Source organism: Schistocerca cancellata, chromosome 10, assembly GCF_023864275.1.
Source record: "Schistocerca cancellata isolate TAMUIC-IGC-003103 chromosome 10, iqSchCanc2.1, whole genome shotgun sequence".
Taxonomy (NCBI): Eukaryota; Metazoa; Arthropoda; class Insecta; order Orthoptera; family Acrididae; genus Schistocerca; species Schistocerca cancellata.
Window position 1 is genome coordinate 154,676,810 of NC_064635.1, and position 19,802 is coordinate 154,696,611.

Here is a 19,802-nt window from a genome sequence, read left to right on the forward strand (position 1 = left end):
AAAAACAATGACGTAAATAAAAGAAAGTTAAATGAATATGATTAAGCTTACAGGTGAAACGATACTGCTGATGACGTTATTATCCTCAATGAAACTTAGAAAAAATGGCAGTACCTCTTGAATAGAAGTAAGTCTAAGGAGCACGAATTATGGAGGGGGTGTTTGGGGGAGGAGACTAAACAGCGAGGTTATCGATCTCATCGGATTAGAGAAGGACAGGGAAGGAAGTCGGCCGTGCCCTTTCAAAGGCACCATCCCAGCATTTGCCTGGAGCTATTTAGGCAAATCACAGAAAACCTAAATCAGGTTGGCCAGACGCGGAATTGAACTGTCGTCCTCCCGAATGCGAGTCCAGTGTGCTAACGAATGCGCCACCTCGCTCGACTCGAATTGTGGACTGAAAGTTAACGGAAGAAAGTCAAAAGTAATGATGAGCAGCAGAAATCAGATTTGCAATAAACTTGACATCAACAATGGAGACCACGAAGTTGACAAAGAGCAGAAATTTTGCTACAAGTGAACTACAATAACAATCAAGAAAGGAGGGCATAAAAAGGTGACTCCAGCAGGCATTGGTAGGATTCCTGGCCAAAAGCAGTTCAGTAACATCAAACGTCGGTGGTAATTTGAGGAATAAATGTCAGATAATACACATTTGGGGCACAACATTGTATGGTGCTTAGCTATGGAAAACAAGAGAATGCAAGGGTTTGAGATGTGGTGCTGAAGGTGGGTGTTGAAATTTAGGTGACCCGACGTGAAAAGAAATTAGGTTCTGCACAGAAACGTCAAGGAGAGGACTGTATGTGAAATATTGAAAATAAGATGGGACGGGATGGTTGGCTTGCGTTAAAGACATCAGTGAGTAACTTCCATGGTACCTGAGGGAGCTGTAAAAGTTAGAAACTGCAGGGGAAGACAGAGATTGGAGTTCGTCTCATAACTAATCTAGGACCTTGTGGTGTCATCTTGAGTGGAAGAGGCTGGTACATGAGAGGTAGTTGTAACAGGCCACATCAGATCAGTCAAACGATTTGTAATGTAAATAATGGAGTCTTGACACAGTCAAGCTCCAAGTGTTCCATTTCTCATTGGTCATGACAGAGTTGACATATTTACAGCTCAGTACATGTTGTGCACACTTTTGAGGAGTTCCATGATTGCACATGTACTACAGCAAAGCGTGGCATATTCATTTTACATTTAGTTTCGTGTGTATGAAAGCATTCAGTTTCAAATGTGAACTCTGTTTGATGAAGGTAACATAAATATATTTTGTATAATATAATTTTTTATAATAGTGCCGCATTATGTACATTTAAAGGTATTTGCAGTTTTAATTTCCCTGTGATTGTTTTTGTTATGTATTCAAACTGGGCCGTCCAGCTGATGCGTATCACTTTAGCTTCATTGTCGAAACTTGTGCGTGTCTTTACTTCGTTCTGTAATTTTGTGCAAATTCATGTTTGGTATGCTAAGCAACTGGTAAGAGGCAGTGTGTAAACTGATTACTTCAATGATTACTCAGTCATATTAGCCAGCCCACTATTTTCTCGGGCAGTGTGTGTTCTGTCACGTGTGTTTGTGGAGAGTCCCTCAGCGATACTGTCCGTAACGGTGTGCCCTCTGGTCGCCACGTGAATATGCTTCCCATGGCGCGTCTGTCTGTCTGTCATTGCAGCCCCCCAGCCGCCGCACACAGCGAGGCTCGCCCAGACACTGCCGCCTGCCACACTCCTCCACCTGGCGACCCCACCGTCTCTCTCATGCGGTGAGTTCCGTCACTCGATGTGCACGTTTTCCACATTCACAGTACATCTTATGAGAGCTGCAACTGAGTGTTATGGTCAACTAATAAAAATGTAAGTGTGTATGTATGTATGTATTATGTATGTATGTTCAACATCTCATAAACTACTGCATGAATTTTTTAAAAAAAAATGTGTTTGCAACATATCCAAAGTTACTGTATTGATTTCAACCAAATTTGGTACCCATATCGCTTCCTATCTAGCCTGAAGCTTATGGGAGTAACAACCACCAACCTCTCAAATGGCTGAGTCAGTGAGTGTGGGCGAGAAAAAGAAGTGTGATATGCTGCACAAATATCCAGACTGTATTCGTCCACTATTTGAGAATGGGAGCACTTAGTGACTTGCGATCAAATTCAAAATGTAATTTCAAACTTTTGAAACTTTTTCTCCTGACTTCCCCACTCCCTTCAATGATAAGGAAAAAATTATCACTTTTTGCACTTTTGCTATTCCGGCAATAAAACTGCCAATTAGGACAGGAACTTTTAAATTTATTGCTTCTTTAATACTGACTCCATTCGTAATGGCTTTTGCAGACAGTATTAAAATACACTCCTGGAAATTGAAATAAGAACACCGTGAATTCATTGTCCCAGGAAGGGGAAACTTTATTGACACATTCCTGGGGTCAGATACATCACATGATCACACTGACAGAACCACAGGCACATAGACACAGGCAACAGAGCATGCACAATGTCGGCACTAGTACAGTGTATATCCACCTTTCGCAGCAATGCAGGCTGCTATTCTCCCATGGAGACGATCGTAGAGGTGCTGGATGTAGTCCTGTGGAACGGCTTGCCATGCCATTTCCACCTGGCGCCTCAGTTGGACCAGCGTTCGTGCTGGACGTCTCGACGTGCAGACCGCGTGAGACGACGCTTCATCCAGTCCCAAACATGCTCAATGGGGGACAGATCCGGAGATCTTGCTGGCCAGGGTAGTTGACTTACACCTTCTAGAGCACGTTGGGTGGCACGGGATACATGCGGACGTGCATTGTCCTGTTGGAACAGCGAGTTCCCTTGCCGGTCTAGGAATGGTAGAACGATGGGTTCGATGACGGTTTGGATGTACCGTGCACTATTCAGTGTCCCCTCGACGATCACCAGTGGTGTACGGCCAGTGTAGGAGATCGCTCCCCGCACCATGATGCCTGGTGTTGGCCCTGTGTGCGTCAGTCGTATGCAGTCCTGATTGTGGCGCTCACCTGCACGGCGCCAAACACGCATACGACCATCATTGGCACCAAGGCAGAAGCGACTCTCATCGCTGAAGACGACACGTCTCCATTCGTCCCTCCATTCACGCCTGTCGCGACACCACTGGAGGCGGGCTGCACGATGTTGGGGCGTGAGCGGAAGACGGCCTAACGGTGTGCGGGACCGTAGCCCAGCTTCATGGAGGCGGTTGCGAATGGTCCTCGCCGATACCCCAGGAGCAACAGTGTCCCTAATTTGCTGGGAAGTGGCGGTGCGGTCCCCTACGGCACTGCGTAGGATCCTACGGTCTTGGCGTGCATCCGTGCGTCGCTGCGGTCCGGTCCCAGGTCGACGGGCACGTGCACCTTCCGCCGACCACTGGCGACAACATCGATGTACTGTGGAGACCTCACGCCCCACGTGTTGAGCAATTCGGCGGTACGTCCACCCGACCTCCCGCATGCCCACTATACGCCCTCGCTCAAAGTCCGTCAACTGCACATACGGTTCACGTCCACGCTGTCGCGGCATGCTACCAGTGTTAAAGACTGCGATGGAGCTCCGTATGCCACGGCAAACTGGCTGACACTGACGGCGGCGGTGCACAAATGCTGCGCAGCTAGTGCCATTCGACGGCCAACGCCGCGGTTCCTGGTGTGTCCGCTGTGCCGTGCGTGTGATCATTGCTTGTACAGCCCTCTCGCAGTGTCCGGAGCAAGTATGGTGGGTCTGACACACCGGTGTCAATGTGTTCTTTTTCCCATTTCCAGGAGTGTATAACACAGAATGTGCCTGAAAAGTCATATAACTCTTCAACACAAAGTTCAGGACATATAACAGCACAAATATTGTCATGCATGAAAATCTGCCACATCAGGCATGACGTTTTAATTTGTAACTTCTTTACTAGTAACATTTTTGCAGCATATTTTGCAGATAGTATCCACATACACCAATGAATGAGACACCTGAAAAACTAGGTTTCCATAAAATTAAGTTAAAGTTACCCAGAGTACACTAATCCACTGTTTGATAACGAGAGCACTTAGCCAATTCCAACAAATTTTAAACGTAATTTCAAAATTTTTCTACGCTTTCCCTCGCTGACATTCCCGACGTCAAATATTTCACACATAAACTCATTTGTACAGTAATCAAGAGTTTAATGCTGTTTTAACCACGCGAGTCCAATTCCTTAAGAACTAGAACTTGACTTGTTATTTCCTGCGTGGAAAAGAGCACTGTACGTGACCTTTAAGTGTGTCTCAGGCATACGTTCATAAATGTCAAAGAAATTTGTTAGATATGTGACTTATTAATTTATAAAAGTACAGTGGGAGGGAGACTTCCCATTACCGCTGTAGGTGGGGATGTTTTTCGGAAGAGGTTATGTAAAAATGTTTAAAAACAGAGTGTTGGTATTTATTTTCTTTATTTAGTTGACTTTGAACACGTCAAAATATGGAGTGCAATTATCTATTATTTGTGCTGTTCAGTGTGTAAAGCAAATCGCGTGATTGAAAACTGTAGTGAGCGAGTAGTTTTCTCAGCCGGTTTCAGGACCTAAGATCAAGCCACATGGTTGAATACATTCCCGCTCGAATCTTAAGGTGTGTAACAGCAGAGAACCAGACAAAGAGCAAAACCTCGATTATCTGCTTATCAGTTTACCGATTCCTCAGTTTACCAGACCGTGTGTCTGACCATCTGTCTGTGCTTTGCACGGAACACCATGACATCATAACCGCTTGATTTTACTCCTGTAATATTAGGTGTCCTTTGGGGTCTCGCTGCTCGTGCGGGCTTTTTCGAACCATATAATTTCATTTGCTTAAAGCATGTATGCCTGGGTTTCAGGCAGGATCCCTTGTTTCGTTCGATGCTCATGTACTGTTCCAATACTGTTGGAAAACCTATTCAATACTGTTTGGGTTTAGGGGAAGTACTGAGCAGGCTGAGGCCTGCATGGGAATTTGGATTGAGGAGGGAGGGGTGCTAAGGTAGCCCATGGTGTTTTGCGAAGCCACTGTGTCATGGTGGCGTAGTGGTTCTAGTGAGCAGCAGACCTGGGTTCAACTCCCAACTCCCAACTAGTCACTTAAGTCTGCATTTACCCATTACAAATGTTTCAGACTTGAAAGAGTCTCTGGAGCCGTACATTTTCGTTTGCCGGTCAGTAATATTAAACAGAGTGAACATGGCGTCCAGGAAACGACTTTAATTGATGCAACGAAAAATAAAATCGAATCCAGTAGAATGTCGGTAGAGAATGTGACAAAAGACAAAGCAGAAAGTAAATTAAAGGAATGAAATCATAAAGAAGACATGGAAACGAGAAATTTACACCACAAAAGCATCACAATAAAGAATGAAGACAACATGCTGAAAGCAAACAAAAAGGTTACAAAAAATCGACAAAAGCTATAAGAAAAGAAGGAAATTTGTTTTATATACCACCATCAATGCACTCATTAGAAACAGAGCAGAGTCGTAGATTGGGGAAAGTATGGCAAAAGAAATCAGCCACACCGTGTTCAAAGGAAACATGCAGGTATTTTCCCATTGCGATTTGGGGAAATACTGGAAAAACCTAAATCTCAATGGTGAATGGCAACTAGAACTATCGCCCAGTGTGCTAACCACTGTGCCATCACATTTGGTGAATGCAATAAAGAATCAGTTGCAAGGGGAAATAAAGGAAGAAGCTAAAATGAACTAAGACAGGACTTTAAAAAAAGGAGAAAAAATGTTTTCCACAAAGAGAATAGGTAAACCTGGTTGGAATGCAGAATGTGTACTGAGCAACAACATGTAGGCATGGCACTAATAAGAATAGCGGTGGAAGGGTGAAGAAAGTGAAGACTTGCCTCTGTGATTAGCAGTAGACAGTTTTGAGAATGACAAAAAAGTCTTGTATAAAATATCATAGGGCATGGAAAACTAAAACCAACTACTTTAAACGTAAACTGTTTACAGTCATGGGTAAAGGTACAAACTCTCAAAGACTATCTTTACACAGCGGAGTTAGGTACAATTTTCTTACAAGAAATACAAAACAATTAAATTAAATAGAGACAGTATGCAATGTAGGAGACATGTGTGGAAAAATAAGTGTTATTTGGAGATACAGTAAAGTGTAAATCAGTGCCGTGACTTATAAAGTGTAATATTATAGATTGACGATATTACTTAATACCACTTACAAATTTTAGCATGATTATTAAATGGCAAACTAAAACTCCTTATGAAACATAATGTACTCCTTGATAACTACAGTTAGATATACTGGCAGAATATAAAGATATATATTATGTCTCACTCAGTGTGTCGATCATAACTAGCCACAATGATCGTGGACTTAGACAAAGTGTATGATTGTGTTAAAACCGTTTCTGTATTAGGACAGTGAGCAAAGTGGGATGTAATGAACAGATGGCAAATGTTATACACAACATCGTATGGATGAGGTATCCAGTACCAATGTCAACGAAAACTTACGACATCGTTATCAGTAAAAAATCTGATTCGACGGGGCTGTTACATGTAAGTGATATGAAACCACATCCGTAAACATTACAAGCACTCTAGGGTTTTCATTGTGAAGATAATATGTAAGGAATATCCTCATGAAATCAGTCTTCTGATCAACTACAAGGAAGATTTGCAAAAAAATACAAAAAAAAATTAACATATATCAAAGTGACACGTGAGAAAGTTGACTATAAGAATTTTCTGGCTAATGGAACTACCGTAAACATGAAAATCTTAATGTAACTACGGGGACTGTACTGTTGGGACTTCTATAGTTGCCAGTCTGGAAAACATCGTTTCAGTTAACTCGGAGTATAATAAACTTGAATAATAAACTTGAAGCGATCAAGGATTATGACACGATAATTTTTGGTACTCAGTTGAAGATGTTAAGCCTGTAAACAAGTCTGCAATCATATTTGACACTTCATTCATAAATTCACAGTTGCTTATTTCGTCTGACTGCCGTAATTAGACCAGTTACAAAATAGGAAAAGAAATAGTAATGGAACAATATGATATGTTGGCAGAGAGTTAAGTTTATAGAAAAATCATAGAATATGTAAAAGGGTATGAAGGCTGAAAGCCGTAACATTGTACACTCCTGGAAATTGAAATAAGAACACCGTGAATTCATTGTCCCAGGAAGGGGAAACTTTATTGACACATTCCTGGGGTCAGATACATCACATGATCACACTGGCAGAACCACAGGCACATAGACACAGGCAACAGAGCATGCACAATGTCGGCACTAGTACAGTGTATATCCACTTTTCGCAGCAATGCAGGCTGCTATTCTCCCATGGAGACGATCGTAGAGATGCTGGATGTAGTCCTGTGGAACGGCTTGCCATGCCATTTCCACCTGGCGCCTCAGTTGGACCAGCGTTCGTGCTGGACGTCTCGACGTGCAGACCGCGTGAGACGACGCTTCATCCAGTCCCAAACATGCTCAATGGGGGACAGATCCGGAGATCTTGCTGGCCAGGGTAGTTGACTTACACCTTCTAGAGCACGTTGGGTGGCACGGGATACATGCGGACGTGCATTGTCCTGTTGGAACAGCAAGTTCCCTTGCCGGTCTAGGAATAGTAGAACGATGGGTTCGATGACGGTCTGGATGTACCGTGCACTATTCAGTGTCCCCTCGACGATCACCAGTGGTGTACGGCCAGTGTAGGAGATCGCTCCCCACACCATGATGCCGGGTGTTGGCCCTGTGTGCCTCGGTCGTATGCAGTACTGATTGTGGCACTCACCTGCACGGCGCCAAACACGCATACGACCATCATTGGCACCAAGGCAGAAGCGACTCTCATCGCTGAAGACGACACGTCTCCATTCGTCCCTCCATTCACGCCTGTCGCGACACCACTGGAGGCGGGCTGCACAATGTTGGGGCGTGAGCGGAAGACGGCCTAACGGTGTGCGGGACCGTAGCCCAGCTTCATGGAGACGGTTGCGAATGGTCCTCGCCGATACCCCAGGAGCAACAGTGTCCCTAATTTGCTGGGAAGTGGCGGTGCGGTCCCCTACGGCACTGCGTAGGATCCTACGGTCTTGGCGTGCATCCGTGCGTCGCTGCGGTCCGGTCCCAGGTCGACGGGCACGTGCACCTTCCGCCGACCACTGGCGACAACATCGATGTACTGTGGAGACCTCACGCCCCACGTGTTGAGCAATTCGGCGGTACGTCCACCCGACCTCCCGCATGCCCACTATACGCCCTCGCTCAAAGTCCGTCAACTGCACATACGGTTCACGTCCACGCTGTCGCGGCATGCTACCAGAGTTAAAGACTGCGATGGAGCTCCGTATGCCACGGCAAACTGGCTGACACTGACGGCGGCGGTGCACAAATGCTGCGCAGCTAGCGCCATTCGACGGCCAACACCGCGGTTCCTGGTGTGTCTGCTGTGCCGTGCGTGTGATCATTGCTTGTACAGCCCTCTCGCAGTGTCGGGAGCAAGTATGGTGGGTCTGAAACACCGGTGTCAATGTGTTCTTGTTTCCATTTCCAGGAGTGTATTATGAGTACTCTCATATCAGTATCAACATTACACAACTTGTATATGCAAGTATGTGAGCAGTAGCTAGCAATGACCTGAGAGCATCCTGTACTTACACAAAAAAGAGCTGTAGTTGGCAGAGGGCATTTTCACTGAGGTAGTTTAGATGACAAGCATAGGTTAAAACAGAATACTTACAGTTATTAATTAAAATACTTTCCACGTGGCTAGAGTGTCTTAAATGTACAATACGACGTGTAACAACAAAATCCATACTTAAAATGACAATAAAACGTGTAAAAGTGGTACACATCTACATCTATGTGTGCATATATACCCTGAAAGTCACCGTATGATGCATGGCAGGGGATACCATGAACCACTACTAGTAAGTTCATTATCTGTTCCACAAGCAAATAGAACGACGTAAAAGCGACTGTCTGTAAGCTTCTGTAAGAGCTCTAATTTCAACCTTATTGACCTTATGCAAAATGTACGTTGACTGCAATAGAATCATCATTCATTCAGCTTGAAATACCAGTTTTCGAAATGTTCTCAATACTGTATTTGAGAAAAGAAAGAAAATCAGTAATAGTTGAGTGTTCATCGAATGAACTAGTAGCAAATCTATCAGCATGTCTCTGCTGACAGGAAAGATAGTCTGACAATGCGAAAAGAACATGATGCCGTGTTGAAGGAAAAGTTTAATTAAAAGTCTCGGCGGTCAAGAGTGCATTTAGAGGACTTTTCGAGCGTGCTGTGTGAGGGATGGTATGTTCTGGTGGTGCTGCGGCAGTTAGCTGATTTTGTATCTTTTCAACACGTTTCATTCTTGGAGTATCGACGGATTTTGCTTTTACATGTTGTAGATTACGTTTTGCTGCTAGACATACACTTTCGCCTTACGAAAAGGTCTCCGTTTGACTCTGCCCAGTTAAAGAGCGCATATAATCTGGTTAGTCTGGTGTGACAGCTTACTTTCTTCTTCTTCATCTAACATCTCTTCCTGAATCTACCGCATATTTTCTTACGTTCCTCGGCCCACTGTTTTCCAATTACTTTTTTAGTTGTCCCTGCAAATGTACGATTTTCAGCAAGGATTCCAGAGATTTTGCCTTTCCTGACGGTATTGTATGTGGTTGTAATTTTTTTAAAGTCCTACTTCACTTCTTCTAAATAAGTGAATTTCACCTCTCCGAGTTTATTATATTCAGTAGTTCTTTTGTTAATCTAGTGTTGTGCATTCGGCAGATGTGGCCATAGAATTTCGAGCATCTACTACTATTTCATCAGTGAATTTGTTTATAGGCCTGTAGTTTCTATTTCAATCCACATGTCTGTTACATTAGTGAGTCCACAATTTTCTCTTGGAAATATTGTCGCTTCTCTTGCAGTGTCTTCAGTTTTAATCTGGAAATGATTTAATTAATGGCTTTTCTTTTTGAGTGATCAGTCTTCTGACTGGTTTGGTGCAGCCCACTGTGAACCTCTCTCCTGCACCAGTCCTTTCAGCACTTGCACCTGACGGCCTCAGTTATGTATTGGATGTATTCCAGTCCCAGTCAAAGGCTATATCCTCTACAGCTCCCTCAGGGTCCATGGTGGCTCTTCCCTCATGTCTCTGCATATTTCCTTCTCCTTTCGAGTGTTTTCTGTACGTTCCTTTCTTCACCGATTCTACGGAGAACCTCCTCGTTCCTTATCTTATCGGTCCACCTACTAGTCTTTTTCTTACGTCCTCCTCGCTTCATCTGTCGTCGGTTATTTTGCTTCCGAAGTGGCATAATTCCTTAACTTCACCTGTGCCGTGATCACCAGACTAGATGTTAAGTTTCTCACTACTCTTTTCTGCTGCTTCTCATTGCTCTGGTCCTTTCCTGTTTTACTCTCAGTCCACATTCTATACTCATTAGACTGTTCATTTCATTTGACATATCCTGTAATTCGTATTCACTTTCGCTGAAGACAGAAATGTCATCGACGAATGCTGTCGTTTCGTTTGTATCCTTTCGCCCTGAATTTTAATCCAGCTGTCAACCTTTCCTTCACGTTTGACATTGCTTCTTTTATATGTAGATTGAACAGTGGTAATGAAAGGCTGCATCCCTGTCTTACACCCTATTTAACCCCAACATTTTGTTTTGATTTTCCAGTCTTATACGGTATTTTACCCATATTTTCCTGTAACCTATTCCAATGTTCCTCAGAATATCGAACATCTCGCGCCACTTTACATTGCTGAGCACATTTTCTAGGTCCACAAATCCTACGATGGTGTCTCCATTTTCCTTTAGTCTTGCTTCCGTTATCAAATGCGACATTAGAACCACCTCTCTGGTTTCTTTACCTTTCCTGAGGACCAACTGATTTCCATCTAACAGATCTTCAACTTTCTTTTCCATTCTTCTGTATATTATTCGCATCAGCTCCTTGAATGTACGAGCATTTAAGCTGATTGTGCATTCACTTATCGACCATTGTAATCTTTGGAATTATGTGGATGATATTTTTCCGAAAGCAGACAGTATATCACCAGTCTTGTACATTCACCTCGCTGATGAAAGTAGTCCTTTTGTTGCCACTTCCCCCAATGATTTTAGAAATCTATGTACCCCTTCTACCTTATATGGTCTCACGTTTTCCAGCTCTTTTGAATTCTGACTCCTGTTTCTTCTTCTATCACACTGTCAGACAAGTCACCCTTCTCGTAGAGACCTTCAGTGTGCTTTTACACCCCTCAGCTCGCTCTTCTGCATTTAAAGTGGAATCCCTGTTGCACTCTTGTTGTTACCACCTTTGCTTTGAGTTTCATTGAAGTTTAATTTTACTTGCTTGTATGCTGAGTCAGTTCTTCCAATGAGCAATTCTTTATCGATTTCTTCACATTTTCCATGCAGCCATTAAGCATTGACTTCCCTACACTTACTGTTTACTTAATTCATAAGTGATTTATATTGCTGTATTCCTGTTTTTCCCTTAACATTTTTGTGCTTCCATCTTTCATTGATCAGTTGAAGTATTTTCTCTGTTACCGAAGGTTTCTTCACATTTACCTACCTTGTACCAATGTTTATCTGTCCTACATCTGTGACGATCTTTTATTTATAGATGTCCCCTCCTCTTCAGGTACGCTGACTATTCTGGTATTTCTTATCACAGTATCGACGCCCTTAGCGAACTTCAAACTCATCTCCTCATTTCTCAGTACTTCAATATCCCACTTTCTTCTACACTGGTGCTTCTGGATGCTTCTCCTGAACTAGAGTCTACTCATCATCATTACTAAATTCTGATCTGAGTTTATATCTGCTCTAGATACCCCTTATAATCAAATATTTGATTTCGAAATCTTTGTCTGAGGACGATGTAATCCAACTGGATTCAATCCATGACTCCAGGTCTTTTTCCGGTGTACCTCCTCCTCTAGTGATCCCCGAACAGAACTAAACCCAATTAGCCCTTCTCGTCTCTCGTTTCTATTCCTTCTCCTACAACCACATTCCAATCCCCCATGATTAGTAAATTCTCTTCTCCTTTTACATCCTGAAGTACCTGTTCAATACCCTCATACTGGTTCTCATCTCTTCATCTTCTACTTGCGATGTCGGCATGTGCATGTGAGCTATTGTTGGCAGCACTGGTTTGTTGTGGAATCGTGAACAACCATGTCCCTGAACTGTTCACGGCAACTTGCTCCCTGTCCTACTTTCCTGGTCATAACAGGTCCTACTCATATTATTTTTGGCTGATGTTGATGTACTCTGTACTCTTTTGACCAGAAATCCGTATCTTCTCTCCAGTTCACTTCACTGAACCACCACTACATCCAAATTGACTCTTTGCATCCCCCTTTCTAGATTTTTTACCTTTCCTATGACATGTGCTGTTAGCTGTGCTCTAGTCTTAGCATCTCCGACTAGTAATTAAATGTCTTTCGTCTCCTGTTTGAATCCAGCCATTGCTTAACTGCCAGAAGTCTAAGTGTGGTATGAGAGCTGGAATTAATAACTATGAATATTATAATCGTATCTATTGCATCTTTGATGCTGGTCACTTATGTACCTCAGTGCTAGCACCCTTTACCAGCTACAGTTCATATTCGTGTAAGTAAGGATGACGTCAGGGTATCGACAGCACTTGCTCCTTTACCTGTGAGCCCAAATTGTCATGTTGAGACCTGCATCAGAATAGAATTACATATTAATACCTTGAGCTGCTGACGGGCGTTGATATATATGAACGGGGACAGATAAAAATGTGTGTCCCGACCGGGACTCGAACCCGGGATATCCTCCATACATGGCAGACCTATCTCAGCTGCCAAAGGCACAGACGACAGTGCGAATGCAGAGACTATCTCGCGCACGCCTCCCGCGAGACCCACATTCTCACCTTATATGTCCACACACTGCATTTGTATCAACGCCCGTCAGCAGCTGAAGGTATTAATATATAATTCTAATTTAGATCTAGACGGCTGCTGGTCATCAATGGTATCTGTTCATTCGGACATGTCCGAAAGAACTTATACCATATCCATATATGTATATGTATCAGAATACTCCTAATGGTATGTAATGACAGTCAGCCATCTTATGCTTTTTATGTTCTCTTAGATTTTGTGTAAACTTGGCCTGTTATTGTTACAATAGTGTTTTTTTCTATAGCGTAACAGATCTAGTGATGGCAGTAAGCCGAAACTGGTCATTGTGAATAGTGCAGTAATGTGCAATCTAGACTGGTATTTTTGAGCAAAATCTGTGATAATGCCTTAATAGTAGCCTTTATTATTTTATTCGTAGCTGTTACTGTTTCAGCAACAGTAATATACTGTGTATTTCAGAATAAAATTCAGCCAACAGTTGCACAAATATTTTTATCTTACCTTATCAGTTTTGACAAATCAGTTTGTCATCTTCAAAAGTCTACAAAATTAGGGATATTGTAAATAGTTAGAGGTTCGCCAGACATTTATGTAAACTATAAGTAGTGCGTTGCGGAAACTTACATGGTATTGTTTATGAGATATCAGTATTTTCTACACTGAAGGATATTGTCATGATATAACCAAAAAAATATAAATTATATGTGATTATTGTAAACACAGATTGACAGTCTTTATGAAAGCATATATCGTCATTAAAATAAATTATTAGCAGCAGCTGTTCAACTGACCACCACATTTCCTAGAAGAACGCCAGCAGTGTTGTATCAGTTTGTAAGACGTGGCAACAGCTTCAGGACCGCCTTCAGTGCCACAACGCTCCAGGCCACATGAGTACTGCTGACAGTCGGAGGCTCTGTAGGTCAAGCAATGGCGCTTAACGTCACTGAAGACACTGGAAGAAAGCAGAACCCTACATATAAATTTATTTAGCGCAGCGCCAGAAATGTGCAACGTAGGAAGGAGATGGCAGCCGAGGCAGCCAGAGGTCAGAGCAGATGTTACGCCTTGCGAAACATGGCAGCCGTCGCTTACTGCGAGGCGAGCCCGCCAGCCCGCCAGCTCGCGTCGTCCGCCGCTCGTGGTCTCGCGGTAGCGTTCTCGCTTCCCGAGCACGGGGTCCCGGGTTCGATTCCCGGCGGGGTCAGGGATTTTCACCTGCCTCGAGATGACTGGGTGTTTGTGTTGTCCTCATCATTTCATCATCATCCAAGAAAGTGGCGAAATTGGACTGAGCAAAGGTTGGGAAATTGTACGGGCGCTGATAACCACGCAGTTGAGCGCCCCACAAACCAAACATCTCTCGCCAGCCGCCAGGTTAGCTCTGGAAACGGCCAGCACAGGAGCAGCTAAGCAGAGTGAGACACAAGTGTTTCCATACCAGCAAGTGTGGAAGTAATGAGATTTTCACTCTGCAGCGGTGTGTGCGCTGATATGAAATTTCCTGGCAGATTAAAACTGTGTATCGGACGGAGACTCGAACTCGGGACCTTTGCCTTTCGCGGGCAAGTGCTCTACCAGCTACCCAAGCACGACTCACGCCCCGTCCTCACAGCTTTACTGCCGCCAGTACCTCGTCTCCTACCTTCCAAACTTTACAGAAGCTCTCCTGCGAAGCATGCAGGACTAGTACTCCTGAAAGAAAGGAGAGCTTCTGTAAGGTTTGGAAGGTAGGAGACGAGGTACTGGCGGGAGTAAAGCTGTGAGGACGTGGCGCGAGTCGTGCTTGGGTAGCTCAGTTGGTAGAGCACTTGCCCGCGAAAGGCAGAGGTCTCGAGTTCGAGTCTCGGTCCGGCACACAGTTTTAATCTGCCAGGAAGTTTCATGTGTGGAAGTGTTTAATGTGGGAACCACAAGAACATAGCAAAACCCCAGCTGGTGTGGATCGTGAACTTATAAATACCCAACAACTTTTGCACTTGAAACATTGTTGCGTTGGTTCCACAACAGCATCACTGTAGGGCAATCACTTGGAGTGACGTCTGAAATGCCGCACAGGTCCTCAGTTCGACCTCGCATCTCGGAAACGTGTCCTGAGACACGAGACGCAGTGATGCCACCAGCTCGTGCCCGCCGAGCTCTCGAGTACTAGCGCAGTGGCCAGAGTGCTTCTGCAGTGGGTCACGGCTGCCGCAGTACTGGGGATGCTGGCCCCTACGTTAGCCACTGAGCTCGAAGGATGTCACTGACGGAAGCAGAGGTGTTACAGAGCCGCTCGGCCATGCTGTACTCTGTCAGCGTTGTGGGACATTGTGTACACACATGAGGGTGGCAGCTTGGAGACTCGGTCCTGGTCCAGTGTTTGAAATGTATTACGACAGAGAACTGCAATAAGGGAATTTTAAACCACAAATCAAGGCTTCTGACTTCAGTCCTATTTCGTATCTTTTCATTTTGTTGGAATCCCCTAGGAAAGAATTTTCAGTGAATGTAGGCCTGACAAATCACAACTGATTTATACTAACCATATTACATGGATGCCACTGGCAAGGGACAATATAAGCAATCCCATGCCGACCACAAAAATCCAAGCCAATGGGGAGAACATATTTTTTGGTCTGGTCTGTATCGGAGACATTATACAGATTCTAGGAGGTCCCCAGCTACAGTGACTGCAGTACCTTGTCGTAGGCTGAGCTGGATAGTGGGACAAAAATAGCTTTCAACACTAGAGGAACATAGACAAGCACAGAGTTGGAGAAAATCCTTCAACTGAATTGGACGAATCACTCTCACACTGGACAACTATTTTATTGGGATAGGAAGGTCAAAGAAACTCCTGTTTTGAGGAATAAATGGATCCTTTTAATTATCTCTCAAAGTGAGAGATTAGAAAAGAACGTTTAAGATGAGTGCTCACAATGAGCAAAAAAACCTCGATTCTCGTCCAAGGTCTGGCACAAATTTTAAACTGTCGCCAAAGGTCCACAGCATTACATCCCAGGTTCAACATATCTGCCTGGTTTGCACTGACATGATTTGAATCCAGTGTATCTTCATTGATTTCACTGTAATTGAGTCATTCATTTTCTTCAGTATATTATATTCATTTCACCTAATTATTGCTTATGTAATGTACTGTTTCTTAAAGCTAGTCATTATATCTGAACAGCGTGTTTATATTAGCTTATTGTTCTGCCACCTAATATCTTATAAAACATTGTTATAGTAATTTTCACCAGTAGAGAGAGAGAGAGAGAGCGAGAGAGAGAGAGAGGAAAAAAATGTAAGATAAAAATTACAAATGAAAAAAATTTCTGGAACCATGTAGTAAAAAATACTTCCAAGTATTGTCCAAGTAATGTCCTTAGTTTTCTGACTAAATGATAACATTCAATTGTCTCTTGTTAACATTTCGAAACACAGTAATTTAAATATGGCTTAGCAACCCACGATAACACTAGAATATTTTGGACTGAAACATTGTGATTACGGAAGACATTTGTATGTGGTATTTGAGGAAATTTTTTTTTAAAAAAAGCTAAGAAATTTTATGCCATGGCAGTCATGCTTTGATATGAGCGATTTTTCATCAGGTCCACAAACTGTCCATTAGTGCCAGGAAAATTACTCACCAAACTACCTGTTGTGCCATGTCCTGTCAGCCTACCTGAGTGTAGCGGGAGGCACACCCACACAAGTTGACGCTTCTGCCATTCCCAGTAACCTCACACGTGTAAACTGAATTCCCTCCCACTGTTGGTGGGTGCTTCAACAGTACAGAGTTGCACAGTGCAGAGCTGTACATCTTTTAACAGCCAAAACCTTCGAGAAACTGAAGCATGCATACGATTTTTCTAAATGAGCGTAAACTTTCTTTGAGAACGTCTGTAGAAGTGCTGCAAGGGATTTTTCGTTCTGGAAGTGATGATGAGGTGACCACTTGTTAATTAAAGGGAAGGCCCAGAAAAAGCAGAGTAGTAATAAGGGAACGTGGTAGGCCAGGCAAAATATCTTAATCCTGATTCGAAGTACAATATCAGTAGCGGTAGACCACATCTGTAGGTGAACCAAAATGGTTCAAATGGCTCTGAGCACTTTGGGACATACCTTTTGAGGTCATCAGTCCCCTAGAACATAGAACTACTTAAACCTAACTAACCTAAAGACCCGTGGTCTCGGGAGCTACCCGTGGTCTAGGGGTAGCGTCTTTGATTCATAATCAAAACGTCTTCGGTCCCGGGTTCGATCCCTGCCACTGTCTAAATTTTGATAAATAAGACTTCCGGCATAAGAAGTCAGCCTCATTCTGCCAACGGCCTTGTCCAAGAGGGCGGAGGAGCGGATAGAGGTTCAGGGCACTCTCTTGTCCTAGGGGTGGGAAATTGCCCCTAAAGGCGGAAGAATCAGCAATGATCAACGACATGAGGATGCAGAAGGCAATGGAAACCACTGCATTAAAGACAGGTAACGTGTATCCACAGGACACGTGGCCTGTAATTGAAGAAGTGTCATGATGATCTCTCCATTGGCAAAAGATTTCGGAATAGTCCCCCATTCGGATCTCCGGGAGGGGACTGCCAAGGGGGAGGTCACCATGAGAAAAAGATTGAATAATCAACGAAATCCATAACTGGGAAAAACCTCCAGGGCTAACAACCGTGGTTGTAAATTTGTGGCTCGAAGAGTCACCCCTTACATAATACTATCAATCATGGAAGAGTGTAATGTGAAACAAATTACCCCAGGTGGACAATCCACCGCACCAAGGTGCGCAAGCAGACTATCGGATTCTGGGGAGTCTGCAGCATTGCACAGAGATGAATCGGGACATGATAAGACATCAAGCAAATTGAAATGTAAAAAAACAAGTTACATAGCTACTTTCAATGTAAACTCTCTTTTAAAAACAGGAAAATTAAAACATCTTACAGATACCCTCAAACATCATAGAATACTCATAACATCACTACAAGAAACTCGATACATAGATGAAAACAATTTTGATTCCGGAGGTTTCAGAATATACAAAGGAAAGGTAGGCAAAAGAATAATGAAAAACACACCCCACCTCGGAACGGGCTTTATAATAGATAAAAGTATTTTAGACTCCATTATCAGCTTTCAATCACAATCGGAAAGACTCTCCACACTCACTTTTAAATCTGCTAATAGAGTATACACAATTGTGAATGCACATGCCCCCATAAATGAAGACAATAGGAAAAATAAGGAAAAGGTGGAACGTTTTTGGGAACAACTAGATGACGCGGTGCAAAAGATCCCAGACAAACACAACATCATACTTACGGGGGACTTCAATGCTCAAGTAGGAAAAGAGAAGAAATACAAAAATATTGTTGGAAACTACCCAGCGCACAATAGAACTAACCAAAATGGAGTCAGATTAGTAGAACTCTGCCAAGCGCATGGCTTGATCCTGAAATCCACAGCCTTTAAGAGACTACCCAGAAAACAGAAGACATGGACCTCACCAAACCCACACTTGGGTGAATTTCAACTTGATCATGTGGCGATAAAATGGAAACACCATACAGAAATACAAAATGTCAAAGTACTCAGAGGAGCAAACTTGGATTCTGATCACTATCTTTCTAAAATAAAACTCAAAATTATCCCCAAAAGGAAAGATAGAAACAGTAAACCCAAAAGCAGAAGATACGATCCAGAAAAGATAATGAATTCGAAGGAGTTTCCCCTCGCGACTCAAGATATAAGGAACCAAAATTGGGATCAAATGAAGGAAAGCCTACTAACCAAAGCTGAACAAATAGCACCTATAACCAAAATCAAAAAACACGCATGGTGGACAGAGGAATGTGACAAACTTATTGAGCAAAGAAAGGAAGCATGGCAACAGATGCAATCTCAGAAAACTGAATATAATAGGCAAAATTTCCTGAGTGTAAGAAAACTAGTGAGTAAAAACCTCAAAAGAATTAAAAAAGCACAAGAAGATCAACTCCTTTTGCAGATCAACGAAGACTTCAACAAAAACAAGACTAGGAGCTTTTACAGAACTTTTAAACAAAAAATAACCAAGTACAGCCCACCGACACTCCAATTACAAGATAAAAATGGTAATATTGCACACAACAACAGGGATAATTGCAAAATTTTGAGGGAATATTTCAGAAACCTTCTCAACTGTAAAGAACCAATTGAAAAAATGGATTTCAGCAACTCAACTTCAACAAGTCCTAACTCAGAACCACCCACCGTCGAGGAACTACAATCAATCATTTTGAATCTCAAAAACTATAAGGCTTCGGGAGAGAACCAAATTACAGCTGAACTGTGGAAAAATGTCAATAGAAATGCCATAGAATCTCTCCAAAACGTATTTGATGAAATATGGAAAACAGAAAGAATTCCGGATGAATGGAAGATGGCCCTCATTCACCCAATTCATAAGAGGGGATCCAGAACAGACCCCAACAATTACAGAGGGATTTCGCTCCTTGACGTAACATACAAAATACTGTCTCAAGTCCTTTTGAACAGAGCAGAACCCCAGCTAGACTGTCAACTTGGAGAATACCAGGCAGGCTTCAGAAAGGGAAGATCCTGCCCAGAACAAATTCTAAACCTCAAAAATCTTATGGCCTACCAAAAATCGAGAGCAAAAGCGTATGTCATCACATTCATTGACTTTCAAAAGGCGTACGACTCCATAGACAGGGAATCTCTAATCTCCATATTAAAAGAATTGAACCTAGACAATAAAACTACAAACCTAATTAGAGAAACCATCACCAACACATACTCCAAAATTAAATTTATGGGAGAACTCTCAGACCTATTTGAGATAAAAACTGGAGTACGACAAGGTGAT

General features: G+C 43.0%; 1 protein-coding gene across 1 annotated transcript in view; it reads left to right on the forward strand.

Annotated features, from left to right (window-relative positions):
* The window catches only part of LOC126106664 (uncharacterized), a 205,609-nt gene that overhangs the window by 177,019 nt on the left and 8,788 nt on the right, over window positions 1-19,802 (forward strand). The window contains exon 7 of the mRNA XM_049913029.1: window positions 1,682-1,771. Within this exon, the coding sequence (XP_049768986.1) occupies window positions 1,682-1,771 (90 nt within the window). The remainder of the gene's footprint in view (window positions 1-1,681; window positions 1,772-19,802) is intronic.